This window comes from Peromyscus californicus, unplaced genomic scaffold (assembly GCF_007827085.1).
Source record: "Peromyscus californicus insignis strain IS unplaced genomic scaffold, ASM782708v3 Scaffold_10__1_contigs__length_136768540, whole genome shotgun sequence".
NCBI lineage: Eukaryota > Metazoa > Chordata > Mammalia > Rodentia > Cricetidae > Peromyscus > Peromyscus californicus.
This window is the reverse complement of record NW_026294391.1, coordinates 129314275-129337085: the sequence shown is the minus strand read 5'-3', so window position 1 is coordinate 129337085 and position 22811 is coordinate 129314275. Positions and strand designations below refer to the sequence as shown.

General features: G+C 40.5%; 1 protein-coding gene across 8 annotated transcripts in view; it reads right to left on the bottom strand.

The window, feature by feature from the left end:
* The window catches only part of Aff2 (ALF transcription elongation factor 2), a 661131-nt gene that overhangs the window by 99826 nt on the left and 538494 nt on the right, over positions 1 to 22811 (bottom strand). For all 8 annotated transcript variants that reach the window (XM_052740412.1, XM_052740432.1, XM_052740449.1 and 5 more), the window contains one exon: positions 19186 to 19223. In XM_052740412.1, the coding sequence (XP_052596372.1) occupies positions 19186 to 19223 (38 nt within the window). The remainder of the gene's footprint in view (positions 1 to 19185; positions 19224 to 22811) is intronic.

The following is a 22811-nucleotide window of genomic DNA, read 5'->3' as shown; positions in this document are numbered from 1 at the left end:
CCAGTATTCATGTAATAAGCCAAGCATCCTACATATGTCTGTAACTACAGCTCTATGGGAACCAATGTCTTCTTCTGTTGTCTGCCTGCATAGACACACACGCATATGATTATGCAGGTACACACAAATAGATAAAAAACATTTTAAAAGAAAAGATGACATAATGGCAATGTTAAAATAATATAATTCTTGGTGTAACTGATGCATACCCAAACTAGAACTGATTTATGTGAATAACAGTACACAGAATTATTGATTCCTGTCTGTGAAGAAAACACTAACAAGCATGGCAAGAAACTAGTATATGGATCAGGACCTATTATCACCAAGGAAAACTCTAAATAAACCCTTTAGCTGCGCTTGCCTTTTGTTGCCTTTAAACATCATTAATTCTGGGGACCATGCTATTAGTGTCCTACTAGCATTACTGTAGATAACACCTCTACAGTATGGGCTATGGTGATAACAATTGCCCAGGTTACTTTTCAAACACTTGAAGACCACTCTTGCTGAAAGCACTGATTCTTCATTTGGTGTTCCAGATGTTCAACAGTGACTAAAATAGACTGAAAAAACTTAACATCTCAGACATTACCTTTTTTTTTTGGATCAGATGCTGTCTGCCTGACTCTACACATAAGCATATTAAATAAATTTGTTCAAAATTTCCCTAATCTCTTACCTTTCTTTTCAAGGTTAAAGATGTCAAGATAATATTAACTAAGATATTTTTAAAATTTCCAAGGGTAAAAATGATAATCAGATTGACAACCATTCTGTATATTTGTGATATGTATGTATGCAAAAGCATACAAAATGAATATCTGAAAACTTAAAGGATCATTGCAGAGTATCAGCCCAACATACTTAGAGCCACACTTACCTTCAACTGAATAGAGCTCTTTAAACATATAATTATTTGTGTTCTTATTCTCCAATTCTAAAATGTAGAATGTAGAAATGATGTATGGGGGATATACTCCTGTGTGTGCAAACAAACCAAATGGACCTCTATAAAACTATAATTTACATGAGTTATTGTTCTCCAATTCTCAAATGTAAAATTTAGAAATGATGGGTAAGGATATACGTGTGTGTGTGTGTGTGTGTGTGTGTGTGTGTGTGTGTGTGTGTGTGTGTAAAAACAGTTGATATACGGAAATATATATATTTATAATATATATATTGGGGTCCAGCCCCTCGATAGCCCTCTCCAGGGTCTGTAAAAGAATCTACAACCAGCTGAAAATCTAATCTTAGAAAATACCAAATGAATCTATATGCACAATACTCTATAGTCCATTCACTTTATTTTTCTGAGTCAGTTCTCTGTCTATACAGCTTCTATTTTGCTCTTTTACTTAGCTCTTTTCTTCCCTGATTTCTCTCTACATTTCTATGCTGTTCCCTGTAAGTGCTATCTTAATTCCTTCATCTTAGTTCTGCCCCATCTTGGTCTTTCTCATCTTGTTCTTACCCACCTAGTTCTTCCCCACCTGGCTCTTCCTTATCTTCCATCTCATCCTTCTAGTTCTGTCTTCTAGTCCTCCAATCTAGTTCTCCTCCAATCTAGTTCTCTTCTAATCTAGTTCTCTCAAGTCTCTGAGGTTTACAATTATATACTCATGTAATAGCAATGCTTTGGCTAAGGCAAGGTCACCAGGCTTGAATTCCCTCAAGGTTAAAAGGAGGGACAATATGATCTACACAAAAGAGCAGTAACTGTCTGCTATCATTTGTAACCCAAAATGTAAGTGACTAATGAGATTAATCGACTGAGGGCAAAATTCGGTTAATATCTAAGCAAAGGGGGTTTATGTATTCAAACTATATTCTTAGAAGTGGTTAGTTGAAATGTTAAGAACCTATAGAACCTATAAGTCACTCAGTCATGGCTGAAAATGAAGCTGCCTTCTTTGATCCTTTGGCACCCTTATCTTTCCAAGCTATCTCACCTCCTGCCATTTTCTGGCAGGGTGGGGGAGTGCACTTGGTGGCTAGGCAACTTGGCTAGGCAACTTCTGTCATAGCTAGATGCACCTGATAATTGTTAAAGGAGATCTAAAACTAGATTTAAGATTTAGAAAGGGAGAAAGTTAAGCTTAATTAGCACATCTGCTGGGCCTTCTCAAACAGATAGTTTGGATGCTCAAGTCTGTTCTAAAGATTCTGTGAGGTATCTCAGATAAGATACTTTCATCCATCCAAAATGGTCCTGGCCAGATGCTGTTAATGAAGATTAATCACAGAAAGGCCTGAAATTAGGGATTTTGACTATGTCTGTTGTTAGCACAGTTGGAGAAAGTTATATAAATACTTTAATTGTATAGGGGAAATTGTGCCCAATGAATGATGGAAAAGGTACAATAACACATGAGAAAATTCATAGCAGGAAATGGCTAATAATCAAAAGCTAATATCACCAAAACTCCTTGAGCCTTGGCTTTTATCCTCTGGAAGAGTTCTTAACTCCTCCAAGCTTTGTCATAATCAGCTGAATTCCTAATTCATATATTTTTTGTGGCCTGCAGCACATATATAATGGTTGTAGCATATGTGCATGCTGAGCTTCTGTTTTTAAGATGTTAAGGACCATATAAATAACCTTGCTGAGATTTGGATCAAGGAAGGACAAGTTCAATTTCATACATTAAGCTAATGTCAGCCTCAGGACTTAAACCCTTGTATATTAATATTTTTTAGTGTCTAAATGACTAAAATACTGATTGATGGTTCATGTTCATCACAAGATAAGAGCTCTTCAGTGTTATTTGACTCTACCAAGCTAATTTCTTTCACTTCAGTTTTCAACTTGGCCCTTCACTGCCTACACACCACTAGGCAGCCAGAACTTCTTCTACCCCTGCCACACCTCAGGCCAGTATCTCAAACCAGTAGTTTTCTTAATGCAAATGTTTCTACTTCCCCCTTTCCACTCCAGACTCTAACAGTGCTAGCTCTCCTGAGAACTTCTTCCTTGCTTTATTACTTCCTGTATAACAGAGCCATCAATCACTCTCTCTCCTTCTTCTATTTAGTTCTTTCCAAAAGGATTTTTGTTATTGCTACAGGATGCTCTACTCCTCAAGGGTAGGAGTTATGTCAGATTTACTATTAGATCTCTCAGCATCCACCACACTTCCTGGAACTCTGTAGGACTTAAAGAAATAGCCCTATATTGCACAAATTAATGGACAATATGCGAACAATAGTCAGGAAAATCTTTCTAGCCATTTACCATTTTTCAGTAATGAAACCACCATATCTACAAGATACATCAGTTCCCAAATAAAACTAATTTTATCATCACCGTTGATTCTGACTCTGATTTGCGAAAGACCACCACCATATTCTGCAATGTGGTTGAAGTGTAAAAGCAGGAGAGAATTTTATTCTTTCTCTCTCTTTTTCTCTCTCAACAGATGTCAACCTGAGTTAGATTCAAGTCAACTTATTAGTGCATGGATTTTAGCCGAAAGCAATTCACATTTTCAGGAGTAAAATATCACATATTTCTTAATAACAAAAATGTAGATCTTCTTTTTTTCAAAAATGTATGTGATAAGTCACATATAGTAGGAGAAATATGTACATCTCCCAGGCCTTGTTATTACAATGACAGTCTTGGGGATGATAGTTACAGCACTGTAATATACAAGTGAAATTCTCTTCCTCTAACACATTACAGAGCTCTAGTTTTACTATCCATCAAGCCTTGTTGCCACTGTGGTTCCATTATATAGATAAGTAAACTAGCATCTCTTGCCCTGATTGTTGATCTTAGGAACAATCACTTTGTGTCTTACCCTAGAGGTAATATTTAATGGTCAAAATAAGGTCATTGGTATATATGGAGATATTATATGTTTACATTCCTTAGACATGTATATATTTTTTACTTTTATATGGAATATCTACTATTGTGTACCATAGTGATGAAAGGAGCTTACACCCAGGAAGGTATTGAAAATAAATTGAATGAGTAGCTGAGAAATGTATAGGAGGTGAGCTTTTAAAGAAGAAATTGAGCAAAGTTAGTGGACCTAGTAAATAATTTATTAGCACCCTAACAATCATTTATGTAGCCTTAGTTAGACCTAAAGGTAACATAATTTCATAAAACCCATATGATCTTTAAAATGTAAAAGACTAGCAGTATGTTGTAGGTAAATGTTCATTGTTTTTTGAAATACCATTGTCCTATCATTGGATGCTAAAAGACAGTGAATAAAGAGTGAGTGATTTTGTTTGTAATAAGAACTAGGTGATATATCAATTACAGGAAATCCTGAGCATCCAATAATGGCTACTCCTTGTTTTAACATCCCCAAAGTAAAAGGCTTGAGAGTTTAATCTGTAGTGTCATGAGAAGTTGTTCTGTCTTTTCCTACCTGGCCAATTAGATCAGGAAATTGTAGCAGGAATCTTAAGAGTTCTTATTAATAAAATCAAACCTGGGGCCAGTTATTAGGGTGAAATGGTCAGATGGATGCTGGATGGTCAGAGAGACAGAACAAGCCACAGCTAACCTCACCTGGCCAACTTCTCAGCTGGTCTTGTTTCCTCAGACTGGAAGCCTCTGTGTCCTCATATCCAAATGGCTCTCAGCTGAACTGTGCTGCTCGAAAACTTGAAGCTTAACCAGGTAAAGTACTTCTAGTTCCTGGTCTTCACGCCTTATATATCTTTTCTTTCTGCCATCACTCCCTGTGATTAAAGGCTCACTTCTTGGGATTAAAGGCGTGTGTCACCATGCCTGGCTGTATCCTTGAACAGATGGATTTCTGCCTCTGGAATGCTAGGATAAAGGCATGTGCTACCACTGCCTAACTTCTATGTTTAATATTGTGGCTGTTCTGTCTCTGACTCCAGATAAGTTTATTAGGGTACACAATATTTTGGGCAACACAATACCACCACAGGAAATAGTGAACTTTTACTATGTAGAGTTACATGGTATGCATGTGTGGCTCTATGTAGTATGGTCTTTGTTGTAACTATTCAACTCTGCCACTGCATCATAAAAACTACTACAAATAATATGCAAATGTAGAAATGAATCTACATGTAATTATAATTTCATATGTAGATACTGACATTGAAAATTAATGTTAATTTTCACATGTCATGAAATATCCTTATCGTATTTTGCATTTTTCTAAATGTTTACTAAATTATACACAAAAGTACTATACAAAAATCTCATCAAATGGTCACCTTCACAACTTTGTGTTTATACTTCATTTGTAACTGATGTCAGTAGACCTCAACTTTCCATTAAGCATGCATATAAACTTTCTAAGTCTTGTTCCAAAAATGTAACCAAATGCTCATTCTAGCTAGAGACCAAAAGACAAGTACTAAGAGCTGGAAGGAAGGAGAGCAATGTGGGAAAATTTTTACACATGCCGCAAATAAGAGTAACAGAAAGTGGATAAGGATAATTACAGCATACCAGTTCTTATGACCTAATGGTGGCAACCTACTAGACCAGAGCTAACAGGTTTGTTAAGCCTCCAGGTAAGCTTCCCAGAAAGACCATTTTCTTAATTATGTCCAATCTACTCATTCATTCAGAAAATGTAGCTCATTTTTTTTTACTCTATTCAAGGTTCCAATGCACTGTGTATAACCAAAATTCATCGACAGAATAATCTGTGGAATAATCCTCTTGTACAATGTAAAGATTTGTTACTCAAATTGGTTTAATAAAACACTGATTGGCCAGCATCCAGGCAAGAAGTATAGGTGGGGTGACTGATGTGGGATGGTCTATATGTCAAATGTGTTGCTGATTGGTCAATGAATAAATCACTGATTGGCAGTGGCCAGGCAGGAAGTATAGGTGGGACAAGGAGGAGAATAGAGCTGGGAAGTGGAAGGCTGAGTCAGAGAGACACTGCCAGCCTCCATGATGAGAAACAGCATGTGAAGATACCGGTAAGCCACGAGCCATGTGGCAAGGTATAGATTAATGGAAATGGATTAATTTAAGCTATAAGAACAGTTAGCAAGAAGCCTGTCATGGCCATACAGTTTGTAACCAGTATAAGTCTCTGTGTTTACTTGGTCGGGTTTGAGTGGCTGTGGGACTGGCGGGTGTCAGCAACGAATGGTGCCCAACGTGTTGGCAAGAGTTTCCACCTAAAACCTGAGAAAAAAGATTCTAAAACGGAGCTAAAAACAGCTTCCTAATTGTCTCTCTCAAATGAGTGGCAGCTGCCGGTTTGAGCTACTGGCGGGTTCCTAGCGTGTGCACTCGACCTGCGGTATGGCAGGAATGAGGCCTCTGCAAGTGGCACATTAAGCTGCTTGGTGGATTTAGCCTTTGCTAGTACAAAACAAAAAAAAGAGGTTTCTGGGCTACATGCTGCTTGGATAAAAGCATAGACCCACGATGGCTCCCAGAGCTGGCGGTAAGCATACCGCCGCCATGTTGGGAAGCTGAGGTGGGCGGAGCCAGCAGCCACAGCTGCTGCACCTTAAAGCAATAGATTCACAATAAGACAGATTCAGATGTAATAGTTTAAAATGTGTGTAAAATATACGTAGGCTTGAAAGAGACAAAAAAGGTGATATATACATTTATAGAAACAAATACATAGTTTTAAAAAATAAAGTCTTTAAAGAGACAGTAAAATTAATATAAAAAATAAGCCACGTAGAGATGACTATTACACAGAGAGTCTGGATTGTGTTGTCTTTGGGATTCTTAACTACAGAGAGATATTTGATTGTAAAGGAAGCTGAGTTAAACCAGTATGTATATTTTAAAGATACTTTGACTTCAAAATTTGGATGTAAGGATATGTTGCTTTGGAAAAGAGTCTCTTTTGTTTCCACAGAAAGCAAGAGGCTATGGATTTGTTCCAGAGTAAGATACATCAGGTTTGACCAGCCAAGACCACCTGAAAGGTCTCTGATGACACCATGGCTCAGATGATCCAACATCCAGAATCGTTTCAAGGCAACTGGCTCAGATGATACAGCCTCACGGACTACTCCATGATCCTAAAATTTTCTTTGTTTCCCCAGAAGATACAGCGCCTCCCTCCAGCAGGAAGTAGTAGGAGAAGCTACGCCCAAATTCCCAAATATACCAAGCTGACTTTGGAGATGTGTAAAGGTTAAAACCTTCCTTTTTAAGAAAAGAAAAGGGGAAGTGATGTGGGATGGTCTATATGTCAAATGTGTTGCTGATTGGTCAATGAATAAATCACTGATTGGCAGTGGCCAGGCAGGAAGTATAGGTGGGACAAGGAGGAGAATAGAGCTGGGAAGTGGAAGGCTGAGTCAGAGAGACACTGCCAGCCTCCATGATGAGAAACAGCATGTGAAGATACCGGTAAGCCACGAGCCATGTGGCAAGGTATAGATTAATGGAAATGGATTAATTTAAGCTGTAAGAACAGTTAGCAAGAAGCCTGTCACGGCCATACAGTTTGTAACCAGTATAAGTCTCTGTGTTTACTTGGTCGGGTTTGAGTGGCTGTGGGACTGGCGGGTGTCAGAGATTTGTCCTGACTGTGGGCCAGGCAGGAAAACTCTAGAAACAGGTGACAAAACTAAGGATGATGGGCAGGAGAAGGGCATAGTCAGGTCAGGGGTGGCCAGCCAGATGCAGAGGGAGCAGGAGATGAACATGCCATGCTAATAAAGGTACTTCCACATGGCAAAGCATAAGTATAAATATGGGTTAACTTAAAATGTAAGAGCTAATTAGCCTGAGCTATTGACTGAGCATTTATAAGTAATATTAAGCCTCTGTGTCAGTTATTTGGGAGCAGACAGTAGGGACAGGAAACGTCCATCTATGGGCATCAGAAATAACAAGAGGACCACTGTATATCAAACTTTTACAGAGAAACCCTGTCTCGAAAAACCAAAAAAAAAAAAAAAAAAAAAAAAAAAAAAAAAAACCATTTGTTGTTCTTCTGCCAGACAGTGCAAATAAATAATGCTGTAGAGTTTCTGCCCTGGAACTGCACTTAGGAAGGTGACCTTCTCCTTGAAGTGTCCATACAGCTGTATTTGGTATCATTATTCCAAGTACAACAAGTTACCCTTAACTAACACTGAGTTATTTAACTAGAAGACATTTCCAAATACTTATCACTTTAACTTATCTGTTTTTTCTCTTTTTTTAATTTTTTTATTTTAATTTTTTATTTCTATTTTGCAATACAATTCAGTTCTACATATCAGCCATGGATTCCCTTGTTCTCCCCCCTCCCACCCCCCTTTACCTTCCCCCCAGCCCACCCCCCATTCCCACCTCCTCCAGGGAAAAACCTCCCCTGAGGACTGAGATCAATGTGGTAGACTCAGTCCAGGTAGGTCCAGTCTCCTCCTCCCAGGCCGAGCCAAGCAATCCTGCATAGGCCCCAGGTTTCAAACAGCTGACTCATGCAATGAGCACAGGACCTGGTCCCACTGCCTGGATGCCTCCCAAACAGATCAGGCCAATCAACTGTCTCACCCACTCAGAGGGCCTGATCCAGTTGGTGACCCCTCAGCCATTGGTTCATAGCATCACCAGGGAGGCTACCTGAAAAACAGGACCCCAAGAAAGACACAGGGATCGCCCAATGACAGAGAAATGGAATGAGATCTACATGAACAACCTGGACATGAAGGGTACTGGGGGTAGTGAAGGGCGAGGGTCGAGGGAAAGAGAGCTTGGAGGAGTGGGAGATCCCAGCTGGATCAAGAACAGAGAGGGAGAACAAGAAATAGGAGACCATGGTAAATGAAGACCACATGAGAATAGGAAGAAGCAAAGTGCTAGAGAGGCCCACAGAAATCCACAAAGATACCCCTACAACAGACTGCTGGCAATGGTCGAGAGACAGCCCGAACTGACCTACTCTGGTGATGGGAGGGCCAAACACCCTAATTGTCATGCTAGAAACCTCATCCAACTACTGAGGGATCTGGATGCAGAGATCCATGACTAGGCCCCAGGTGGATCTCTGGGAGTCCAATTAGCGAGAATGAGGAGGGTTTATATGAGCAAGAATTGTTGAGACCAAGGTTGGATAAAGCACAGGGAAATATAGCCAAACGAATGGTAACTTATCTTTAATACTGAGTATATTTTTTAATGTAGTTAAAAGTAGGAAGATTCACAACTTTGACCCTTCAAAGGATACGGTCAACAAGGCAAAGCGACAGCCTACAGAATGGGAAAAGATCTTCACCAACCCCACATCTGACAGAGGACTGATATCCAGAATATATAAGGAACTCAAGAAATTAGACATCAAAATGTCCAACAGTCCAATTAAGAAATGGGCTATAGAGCTAAACAGAGAATTCTCAACAGAGGAAACTCAAATGGCTGAAAGAAATTTAAGGAATTGCTCAACATCCCTAATCATCAGGGAAATGCAAATCAGAACAACTCTGAGATACCACCTTATGCCTGTCAGAATGGCTAAGATCAAAGACACTGAAGACACCTTATGCTGGAGAGGATGTGGAGCTAGGGGAACTTTCCTCCACTGCTGGTGGGAATGCAAGCTTGTACAACCACTTTGGAAATCAATATGGCGCTTTCTTAGAAAATTGGGTATCCATCTCCCCCAAGATCCAGCTATACCACTCTTGGGCATATACCCAAGGAATGCTCAACCACACCACAAGAGCACTTGTTTAACTATGTTCATATCAGCATTGTTTGTAATAGGCAGAACATAGAAACAACCTAGATGCCCTTCAACTGAAGAATGGATAAACAAAATGTGGTACATATACACAATGGAATACTACTCAGCAGAGAAAAACAATGACATCATGAGGTTTGCAGGCAAATGGATGGATCTAGAAAAAAATCATCCTGAGTGAGATAACCCAGACTCAGAAAGACAAACATGGTATGTACTCACTCATAGGAGGATACTAGATGTGGAACAAGGATGACTGGACTGTTACTCACATCACCAGGGAGGCTACCTGGAAAACAGGACCTCTATCTTCTTTCAAACACAGTTTAAAGAGCCAAATATTAGATATTTGTGGTGTTAGATATCTGCATTGTCAATTAATAAGAATTCACAAAATGTATAATTACAAGAAGGGCCAAATTAGGCTGGAGCGATGGCTCACAGGTTAAGAGCACTGGGTGATGTTCCCAAGGATCTGAGTTCAATTCACAGCAACTACATGGTGGCTCACAACCATCTATAATGAGATCTGGTGCCCTCTTCTGGCCTGCAGCGATACATGCAGGCAGGACACTCTATATCTAATAAATAAAATAAACCTTAGGAAAAAAAGGGTGGGAATAAATCTTTTTTTTAAAAAAAGAAGGGTCATTTTTTTTTATAATAATCAGACAGAAAATTGGCCTCACTTCCAGGTTATTACAATGTAATGCAGCCAGCCTCACATAGAGACAACATGCTGTCCTCTACATGCAATGACGAACCTTCCATTTCCTATAGGAAGAGCTTAAACAAATTGGAGCAACTTGCCACATCGAGGGCAAGATTTATACTCTCCCAGGCCTTTCCCTACCCCTTATGACCTGAAGCACACATGTGTATGTAACTGTACTGGAGGGAGGGATGTAGTCTGACTGTGGGAAAGAACATTACTAATGGACCACCCAGGGATTAAGCCCTGGCCCTGCCCTCATTAGTTTCATCTTCTAATCCTTGTAGCTGTCCAGACACAGGCTCACAGTGGAAGAGCTGTCAGATAAACAGATGGAAAAGAAGCCAGGGTTCAGAGAAGATTCTAACCTCAACCAAACAAGATTAAAAACTCAGAGGATGAGTACAACATAATACACTTCCCAACTGTAGAGGGCCCTGCAAAGTTTATGTACAGAGAAGATTCTATTGGCTAAGAAAAATAAGGCATAAAAGCACAGTATTTAGTACCTTTGGAAAATGTGTCAGAGTTTGGAATTGATGGTATGCTAAACAACACCTGTATGTTCTGGAAAAACTAGTTCTCTCACACTACAGAAACAACTTTCTTATTCTTGACATAGCCGACTCATTCTCCAAGAACTATAAAAAAAATCAATGTACTTCCCATTTATGTATTTTGCATTAGCTACAATGTAAGTTTTCTGTCATAAATTAATGTGTACTTTCTAGGCACATGATATTCCAAGACCTATAATAACCTAGTAAGTAGAGCAAGTCCTTCTTTGGCCATGTTGCTGATAAAAAAATGGTATGCATCATAATATTGCAATCAGATGTCACAAACCCAAATGGCAAGACAGCCATTCCTTTTAATTTAAAAATCTCCCTTCTAGAAAAGACAGGATGCTTAACATGTACTATATTTAAAATAACACTGTGTGGCTTGTTTACAATTTACATGTCTTAAAAAATGACTTAGTAGTCCCATCTTGCTCCAGACTTCCCTTTTGCAACACTGGTGAGTACCCTTCCTTGCCCCAGACCCCATCCCTGGGCACCAGCCACTCCAGGGAAGACCTGCCCAACTTGGCCCCAGGTTCTGGCCACCGGGCAGGTTCCCTGCTAGCCCCACCGGGAAGGATCCCCTTCTCCAAGACCCCTGGCAGACCCTACAGTCTCCACGCCCTGCCCCCACGCCCATCCGCCTGAGCCCCAAGCCTCTTCCTGAGACTTAGAGGCCGGCCCCAGCTCCCATCTTGCTCCAGACTTCCCTTTTGCAACACTGGTGAGTACCCTTCCTTGCCCCAGACCCCATCCCTGGGCACCAGCCACTCCAGGGAAGACCTGCCCAACTTGGCCCCAGGTTCTGGCCACCGGGCAGGTTCCCTGTTAGCCCCACCGGGAAGGATCCCCTTCTCCAAGACCCCTGGCAGACCCTGCAGTCTCCACGCCCTGTCCCCACGCCCATCCGCCTGAGCCCCAAGCCTCTTCCTGAGACTTAGAGGCCGGCCCCCAGCTCCCATCTTGCTCCAGACTTCCCTTTTGCAACACTGGTGAGTGCCCTTCCTTGCCCCGGACCCCATCCCTGGGCACCAGCCACTCCAGGGAAGACCTGCCCAACTTGGCCCCAGGTTCTGGCCACTGGGCAGGTTCCCTGCTAGCCCCACTGGGAAGGATCCCCTTCTCCAAGACCCTTGGCAGACCCTGCAGTCTCCACGCCCTGCCCCCACGCCCATCCGCCTGAGCCCCAAGCCTCTTCCTGAGACTTAGAGGCCGGCCCCCAGCTCCCATCTTGCTCCAGACTTCCCTTTTGGAACACTGGTCTGTCTGAACCAAGTGTGCGGATAAGGCCAAGAACGAACCACAAGGAGATGGGCAGACGTCAAGGCAGAAACATATACAACAAAATGAATAGCAATACAGCATCACCAGGCCCTAGCCCTCCTCCAACACCTAGACCTGAACATCAGAAATTGGAAGAAGCAGAAGAAAACAGCCTTATGAATGACATCATGAAGAAGCTAGAGGCTTGTGTAGAGGAAAAGACAAAAAAATGTGAAGAACGCTGTAAACAACTAGAAGAAAGGGCAAACAAATTAGAAGAAATCAATAAAGTCCTGGAAGAAAACAATAAAATACTGAGAGAAAATCAAGAAAAATCAATGAAACAAATGAAGGAAACAGTCCAAGACATGAAAAGGGAAATAGAAAAAATGAAGAAGACACAAACAGAGGGAATGCTGGAAATAGAAAATCTGAGAAAACGATTGGGAACTTCAGATGCAAGTATAATCAACAGAATGCAAGAGATGGAAGAGAGGATCTCTAGCGTTGAAGATACAGTAGAAGAAATACATTCATCAGTCAAAGAAAACACTAAAGCCAACAAAGTCATGAACCAAAATGTCCAAGAAATTTGGGACACCATGAAAGGACCAAACCTAAGAATAATAGGGGTCAAAGAAGGAGAAGAATACCAATTCAAGGGCACAGAAAATATATTCAACAAGATCATAGAAGAAAACTTTCCCAACTTAAAGAAGGAAATGCCTATGAAGATACAAGAAGCTTATAGAACACCAAACAGACTAGACCCCCCAAAAAAGTCCCCTCGCCACATAATAGTTAAACAACTAAACGTACAGAATAAAGAAAGAATATTAAGAGCAGCAAAGGAAAAAGGCCAAGTGACATATAAAGGCAAACCCATCAGAATAACACCCGATTTCTCAATGGAGACTTTGAAAGCCAGAAGAACCTGGACAGATGTAATGCAGACACTAAGAGACCATGGATGTCAGCCTAGACTAATATACCCAGCAAAACTTTCAATCACCATAGATGGAGTGAACAAGACATTCCATGACAAAGCCAGATTTAAACAATACTTATCCACAAACCCAGCCCTACAGAAAGCACTAGAAGGAAAATTCCAACCTAAGGAAGTCAGATACACCCTCGAAAACACAGGCAACAGATAAAGCCACAGCAGTAAACCCCAACGTATAGAAGTACCCACACATCACCACCAAAAAATAACAGGAATGAACAATCACTGGTCATTAATTTCCCTCAATATCAATGGACTTAATTCACCTATAAAAAGACATAGGCTTACAGAATGGATATGAAAGCAGGACCCATCTTTCTGCTGCATACAAGAAACACATCTCAAATTCAAAGATAGACACTACCTAAAAATAAAAGACTGGGAAAAGACTTTCCAATCAAACGGTCTTAAGAAACAAGCGGGTGTAGCCATCCTGATATCCAGCAAAATAGACTTCAAACTAAAATCAATCAAAAGAGATCAAGAAGGGCATTACATACTCATCACAGGAAAGATCCACCAAGATGAAGTCTCAATTCTGAATATTTATGCCCCAAACACAAGGGCACCCACATATGTAAAAGAAACATTACTAAAGCTTGAATCACATATAAAACCCCACACATTAATAGTGGGAGACCTCAACACCCCACTTTCACCACTGGACAGATCTCCCAAATTGAAACTTAACAGAGAAATAAAGGACTTAACTGATGTCATGACTCAAATGGTCTTAATCGATATCTACAGAACATTCCATCCTAACAAAAAAGGATATACCTTCTTCTCAGCACCCCATGGAACCTTCTCTAAAACTGACCACATACTTGGTCACAAAACAAATCTAAACAGATACAAAACAATTGGAATAACCTCCTGTGTTCTATCAGACCACCATGGTCTAAAGTTGGATTTCAACAATAACAAAAACTACAGAAAACCTGCAATCTCATGGAAACTGAATAATACCCAACTGAATCACCAATGGGTTAAGGAAGAAATAAAAGAAATTAAAGACTTCCTAGAGATCAATGAAAATGAAGACACCACATATCCAAATTTATGGGACACTATGAAAGCAGTACTAAGAGGGAAATTCATAGCACTAAATGCCCACATAAATAAGTTGGAAAAATCTCACACTAGAGACTTAACAGCATACCTGAAAGCTCTAGAACAAGAAGAAGCACAGTCTCCCAGGAAAAATAGACGCCAGGAAATTATCAAAGTGAGAGCTGAAATCAATAAAATAGAAACAAAGAGAACAATACAAAAAATTAATGAAACAAAGAGTTGGTTCTTTGAGAAAATCAACAAAATAGACAAGCCCTTATCCAAACTAACCAAAAGACAGAGAGAGAGCATCCAAATCAACAAAATCAGAAATGAAAAGGGGGACATAACAACAGACATTGAGGAAATCCAGAGAATCATCAGGTCATACTTCAAAAACCTCTATTTGACAAAACTGGAAAACCTAAAAGAAATGGATAACTTTCTGGATAGGTACCACATACCTAAGTTAAATCAAGACCAGATAAACTATTTAAATAGTCCAATAACCCCTAACGAAATAGAAACAGTCATTAAAAGTCTCCCAACCAAAAAAAGCCCAGGACCAGATGGTTTCAGCGCAGAATTCTACCAGATCTTCAAAGAAGAGTTAATACCAATACTCTCTAAATTGTTCCACACAATAGAAACAGAAGGAACATTACCAGACTCCTTCTATGAGGCTACAATTACCCTAATTCCTAAACCAAACAAGGATACAACAAAGAAAGAGAACTACAGACCGATCTCCCTCATGAACATTGATGCAAAAATACTCAATAAAATACTGGCAAACAGACTCCAAGAACACATCAAAACAATTATCCACCATGATCAAGTAGGATTCATTCCAGGGATGCAAGGGTGGTTCAACATACGAAAGTCCGTCAATGTAATACACCATATAAACAAACTCAAAGAAAAAAACCATATGATCATCTCACTGGATGCAGAAAAGGCATTTGACAAAATCCAACACCCCTTCATGATAAAGGTCTTGGAGCGATCAGGAATACAGGGAACATACCTAAACATAATAAAGGCAATTTACAGCAAGCCAACAGCCAACATCAAATTAAATGGAGAGAAACTCAAAGCAATTCCACTAAAATCAGGAACGAGGCAAGGCTGTCCACTCTCCCCATACTTATTCAATATAGTACTTGTAGTTCTAGCCAGAGCAATAAGACAACATAAGGAGATTAAGGGGATACAAATTGGAAAGGAAGAAGTCAAGCTTTCCTATTTGCAGATGACATGATAGTATACTTGAGCGACCCCGAAGATTCTACCAAGGAACTGATACAGCTTATAAACACCTTCAGCAACATAGCAGGATACAAGATCAACTCAAAAAAATCAGTAGCCCTCCTATATACAATGGACAAAGAAGCGGAGAAGGAAATCAGAGATACATCACCCTTTACTATAGCCACAAATGACATAAAATACCTTGGGGTAACACTAACCAAGCAAGTGAAGGATCTATATGACAAGAACTTTAAGTCCCTGAAAAAAGAAATTGAAGAAGATGTCAGAAAATGGAAAGATCTCCCATGCTCATGGATAGGCAGGACTAACATAGTAAAAATGGCAATCTTACCAAAAGCAATCTACAGATTCAATGCAATCCCCATCAAAATACCAACACAATTCTTCACAGACCTGGAAAGAATAATACTCAACTTCATATGGAAAAACAAAAAACCCAGGATAGCCAAAGGAATCCTGTACAATAACACAACTTCTGGAGGCATCACGATCCCTGACTTCAAGCTCTATTATAGAGCTACAGTAATAAAAACAGCTTGGTACTGGCATAAAAACCGACATGTGGACCAATGGAATCGAATTGAAGACCCTGACATTAATCCGCACACCTATGAACATATAATTTTTGACAAAGAAGCCAAAAGTGCACAATGGAAAAAAGAAAGCATCTTCAACAAATGGTGCTGGCAAAACTGGATATCAACATGTAGAAGGCTGCAAATAGATCCATATCTATCACCATGCACAAAACTTAAGTCCAAGTGGATCAACGACCTCAACATAAATCCAGCTACTCTGAACCTGCTAGAAGAGAAAGTAGGAAGTAGTCTTGAACGCATTGGCATAGGAGACTGCTTCCTAAGTAGAACACCAGTAGCACAGACTCTGAGAGAAACAATCAATCAATGGGACCTCTTGAAACTGAGAAGCTTTTGTAGAGCAAAGGATACAGTCAACAAGGCAAAGCGACAGCCTACAGAATGGGAAAAGATCTTCACCAACCCCACATCTGACAGAGGACTGATATCCAGAATATATAAGGAATTCAAGAAATTAGACATCAAAATGCCCAACAGTCCAATTAAGAAATGGGCTATAGAACTAAACAGAGAATTCTCAACAGAGGAAACTCAAATGGCCGAAAGACATTTAAGGAACTGCTCAACATCCCTAATCATCTGGGAAATGCAAATCAAAACAACTCTGAGATACCACCTTACGCCTGTCAGAATGGCTAAGATCAAAAACACTGAAGACACCTTATGCTGGAGAGGATGTGGAGCTAGGGGAACTCTCCTCCACTGCTGGTGGGAATGCAAGCTTGTACAACCACTTTGGAAATCAATATGGTGCTTTCTTAGAAAATTGGGAATCAATCTCCCCCAAGATCCAGCTATACCACTCTTGGGCATATACCCAAGAAATGCTCAACCACAGCATAAGAGCACTTGTTCAGCTATGTTCATATCAGCATTGTTTGTAATAGTAAATAGCATCTTTAAAGGTAATTGGGCTAATCTTGGACAATACATGACTTCCCGAGTTTATTTACATCCCATTCAATTAGCTCATCAATGAATTTGAACTATTCTTCCTGGGAACACTCCTCCTCCAACCACTCTTAACTGTCCTTACTACCTTCCTTCATTGAAGGCCACTACCCATATGCCAAAACTATTGCAATAGCCTGTGGTGGTATTTTACTTATACTGAAATGTGATTTTAATTGTATGTTAATAAATAAAGTTGTGTGGGGGTCAGAGCTATTAGAGTCATAGCAAGTGCGTGGCGGCGGTGGCGCACGCCTTTAAGGACCTGGAGGGCGGTACATTCAGGTAGTGACGAGGCTGAGTAGTATTCCATTGTGTACATGTACCACATTTTGTTTATCCATTCTTCAGTTGAAGGGCATCTGGGTTGTTTCCATGTTCTGGCTATTACAAACAATGCTGAGGGAAAGAGAGCTTGGGGGAGTGGGAGATCCCAGCTGGATCAACAATAGAGAGGGAGAACAAGGAATAGGAGACCATGGTAAATGAAGACCACATGAGAATAGGAAGAAGCAAAGTGCTAGAGAGGCCCACAGAAATCCACAAAGATACCCCTACAACAGACTGCTGGCAATGGTCGAGAGACAGCCCGAACTGACCTACTCTGGTGATGGGATGGCCAAACACCCTAATTGTTGTGCTAGAAACCTCATCCAACTACTGAGGGATCTGGATGCAGAGATCCATGACTAGGCCCCGGGTGGATCTCTGGGAGTCCAATTAGCGAGAATGAGGAGGGTTTATATGAGCGAGAATTGTTGAGACCAAGGTTGGATAAAGCACAGGGACAAATAGCCAAATGAATGGAAACACATGAACTATGAACCAATGGCTGAGGGGTCCCCACTGGATCAGGCCCTCCAAATGGGTGAGACAGTTGATTGGCTTGATCTGTTTGGGAGGCATCCAGGCAGTGGGACCAGATCTTGTGCTCATTGCATGAGTTGGCTGTTTGAAACCTGGGGCCTATGCAGGATTGTTTGGCTCGGCCTGGGAGGAGGGGACTAGACCTACCTGGACTGAGTCTACCAGGTTGACCTCAGTCTGTGGGGAAGGCTTTGCCCTGGAGGAGATGGGAATGGGGGGGGTTGGGGGGAAGGTGAGGGGGACGGGAGGGGGGAGAACAAGGGAATCCGTGGCTGATATGTAGAACTGAATTGTATTGCAAAATAAATTAAAATAAATTTAAAAAAAAATGACTTAGTAACTGGTCTTTGTTAGCACCACCCCCCATTCAGTTAAATGTATTTTTATGAGCTTTTCATTAACAGAATACTGAAGCCTTGGTGCCAAGGTGCAAACTTCCCCATGTGACTGGAGATCACTTGGCACATGTTCAGGCATTTATGTCTCTGTCATATGTCTAGGGTTTGCAATTAAAAATGTAATCATTTTAGCGTGAGAAAAAACCCAAAGGCTTGAAGTAGTATGCATTGAATGTGATTATAATAGTATTCGGCAGCTGTTCATGATGGCACATATTAATTTATGTAAACTGTGTAAACTTGGGGCATTTCCTCATCAGGGACACATGGAAAAAAAATAAGCTGATGCTGTGGGATGTTCTGTATGGCAAATGTGTTGCTAATTAGTCAATAAATAAAACACTGATTGGCCATTGGCTAGGCAGGAAGTGTAGGCGCAACAAGGAGGAGAATAAAGCTGGGAAGTGGAAGGATGAGTCAGAGAGACACTGCCAGCCGCAATGATGAGAAACAGCATGTGAAGATGCGGGTAAGCCACGAGCCATGTGGCAAGGTGTAGATTAATGGAAATGGATTAATTTAAGCAAGTTAGCAAGAAGCCTGCCACGGCCATACAGTTTGTAACCAATATAAGTCTCTGTGTTTACTTGGTTGGGTCTGACGGCTGTGGGACTGGCAGGTGAGAGAGATTTGTCCTGACTGTGGGCCAGGCAGGAAAACTTTAGCAACAAGCTGATCCTTTTTCATTGGAGGATGTTTTTCCTCTGTGTTTTGTTTTTGTCTTTAAACTGTCATGAATAGAGATTAATGCAAAATACACATCTTTTATGACCTTAGTTTCCCCCATGCACAGAGTTCATTAAAATTAACATCTTATACTAGCAAAAATAACTTACTTCACAGGATTATTCTTAGGTTTTGCCTTTTCAACAGCCTGTAAACAGAGAGAAAAATGCAATTAGACAATGTTAACAGGCGTAATCTTTGCAACTAGTAATCAAAACACTAAGCAGTAAAAAGTTAGTGAATGCTTTTTAGAAACATTAGGAGTGAACTGAAACAAGCTCCCATGAATAAGCAGTGACATAGAAAACAATCTTCTTCCCCAGAGAATGCATTTACTTGTCCAAGTGCTCAAACACAGATAGGCATTGTCAGAGCACCTGGCAAAGTTCAACAGGAGCCATGAAAGCAGGCTCCTGGGTGCACAAGCAGATCCTCTCTTCCCTACCTTTTACTCCAATTTTACCCAATATAGGCCTGATGAGATTGGAATGACAGCACCGAGAGGGGGCTGCAACACATGATGGTTCTGTGGCAGGGGAGCATTAACCTTAACTTTCTTCCCAACACCTAACCACACCTGCACCATGAGAGAAAGGACAAAAAAATGTTCATTTCCAAAATTGCTTTTAGTAGCAGACAGTACAAAAGGGCAAGGGATGCCCAAATACTGAGAACAATTTCTTCCCCTGGAACCTTTAGGAAAATACACACCAAATCTCAAAATGAGGAAATTTCTGGGCCTCATGGCCTGAGTAACCTTAGACATGGAGACTGGTTCCAGTTTATTGCTGAACCCATTGATCTGTGTACAGTCCATTTATCATTCATTAAAATAGCTAGTGATCTTCACAGTATATTAGAAGAAACAACTCATATCATCTGTCAACGGTCCTCTTATATCTCTTTCCTTCTCCATGGGGATTTCATCTCCTTTGATTGGTCTGGAATTAAAATGTTGCTAAGTAACAGAGCTGGGGGCACTGATGGCAGAATGGCCACAGTCTATCAAAATGTTTAAGTACCTGGAGGGCTTGAATGATGATTTTTTTTCCATATATCTGTAGCATAACTATGTAATGAGAACTTGCACTCTATTAGATTTTCTCAGGTTACCAGAATAACATTTAACATGGAGAGCAATGAAGCAGCAGTTTGGCCACCTACAGACTTCTTCAGACACTTTTAAACAATATCCATTAGGGGACCTTGTTTGTGAATCTTGAAGTGGGTAGAGTCTAAGAGAGAAGAGCAGTGCTGTAAATTAGAATACTGAGACAATCATTTTCAACAGTGCCACTCTCACACTGTACTTGACGTTGTAGCTAATCATCAGTGAGATTCAATATGTTCAACTCTGCTATGCCAAATTCATGCATTTGATAGCCATATATAGTTCCCAACTTTCAAACATTAGTGTTGGAAATCTAAGCTCTTCTTATGTATTGTCTCAGGATCTGTCACTAGATAAACATCTGTTAATATTGAGCACTTACTTTGCCTTGATAGGGAAAATTCATTTTCTCACCACCTGTGCCTTAATTTGAATTTTGACAAGTTCTAGAATAAGAAGACAGGAAATGAGGCAACAGGTAAAAATGAGAAAACAACAACTATGTGTCTGGCTTCTCCAAATCACCTTTTATGTCTATCTAGGACATGTGAGACCATTCCTATGCAACCCATGTAGATCAAAGGTGTTAACACTGTTCACCATCAATTCTTCCAGGTCAGATAGACAAAGAAAGAGAAAGATGCTTGTAAGAAGTACAGTGCAGACCTTTGATCTTTCCTATGAGTCTAACACTTTCTCTGCATAGGCATGAGCACTCCCCTCTGCCCTAAATTCCATTCCCTTCCCTTCCCTTCCCTTCCCTTCCCTTTCCTTCCCTTCCCTTCCCTTTCCTTCCCTTCCCTTCCCTTCCCTTCCCTTCCCTTCTTCCCTTCCCTTCCCTTCCCTTCCCTTCCCTTCCCTTCCCTTCCCTCCCTTCCCTTCCCTTCCCTTCCCTTCCCTTCCCTTCCCTTCCCTTCCCTTCTTCCCTTCCCTTCCCTTCCCTTCCCTTCCCTTCCCTTCCCTTCCCTTCCCTTCCCTTCCCTTCCCTTCCCTTCCCTTCCCTTCCCTTCCCTTCCCTTCCCTTCCCTTCCCTTCCCTTCCCTTCCCTTCCCTTCCCTTCCCTTCCCTTCCCTTCCCTTCCCTTCCCTTCCCTTCCCTTCCCTTCCCTTCCCTTCCCTTCCCTTCCCTTCCCTTCCCTTCCCTTCCCTTCCCTTCCTTCCCTTATTCCCTTTCCTTCTTCTCTCCCGTCCCTTCCCTTCTTTTCCCCTCCCCTTGCTGTCCCTTTCCTTTATGCCTTCTCTCTCCCCCTTCTCTCTCTTGCCCTTACTTTTTTCCCTTCTTTTTCTCTCACTCTCTGTCATACCTCCCTCCCCCTCCCTCCTCCTGCTGTCTCCAGTTTTCTCCCCTCAAGTCTGTCTGTTTGGGAATAAGGTATGGTAGTCAGCTAAAATACATCACTGTGGAAATCATATTAATTTATTTTTTACAATTAAAATGCAAGCAAGTCTGTTCTAGAAGTTGTAAGTTATCATCACATAGTAGGCCCTGTTCCAGTAGTTTCTCTTGATTGATGTGATAAAGTGAGCATGGCACTGGCAGAAGATGTAGAAGGGAGAAATCAAATTGACATTGCTAAACCCAGCTTTGATTCAGAGACATAATTATATCCAGTTATTTTTCTCTGATCAAAAGCCTTATCCTGTTACAGGCCAGGTTCTTTGAAACATATGCCATTGTATACAGCTATTATAAAAATATAACTTCATTCAAGTTATTTTTCCTAGATTGCTTGGCTATCAGTTGGAAATGTCTATGCTTAGAGGTTCTGTTTTCCTTTAGAAATGAACTTACAGTCATTGCAATGTCTCACAGTTATAGCCAAATATACTCATGTCATCCTGTGTGATCATCTTGTGGAATTTCTAAACTAAATGGTGACAGGGAACCTAAGTCAGATGATACATGGCTTGCAATTTATATTCTCCACATTTGCTGTAATTTGACTTTGTTAGAGGCATGCTGTGGGGGATTGTAATACTAAGGAGCTGTGGAAGAAAAATTTAAGCAGATTTTTTGGATGCAAATTATACATGTCATTAAGGCATAAAGGAATTACTCTACAAAATTTACAAGGAGAAAATTTCCTCCTTTGAAATAAGCAAATATAGGAAGACAATCTCACATTCCAGATACATGTGGCAGGATGTGAGACATGATGAAAAGTTAAATTAAAAGGAAATGACACAGTATAAATTCACCAAGCATTAATAAAGTAATAGCTAAATTTAAGTTTAAAAACATGCATTAAGCTAATTTAAATTGATTGGAAAAATGAATAGACAACAGTTAAGAGTTACGTTGCTTTAATTTATAAATGTCTGTATGCCTTTAAAAACCTATATTCTCCTATTTTGCATCATATTTCTGTAACATGACATATATCTCACCAAGGAGGACATTCTCATGTAAGGAAGAATAATGAAAGAAAATTTTAAGGATTATGTTCTAGTATGACATGATGAGAGTTAATATGCTGTACAAAAGTGCCCCAATCTTTTGACATTGTCATGTACAAACGTGTTAGGCTTCATTCATAGCCACCTTGGAGTACATGCAGCCTGTGGGCCACAGGTTGGACCTACCTGTTAGTAGAAGAGTAGGGTACTGGAAATGTTAATAAGCTGG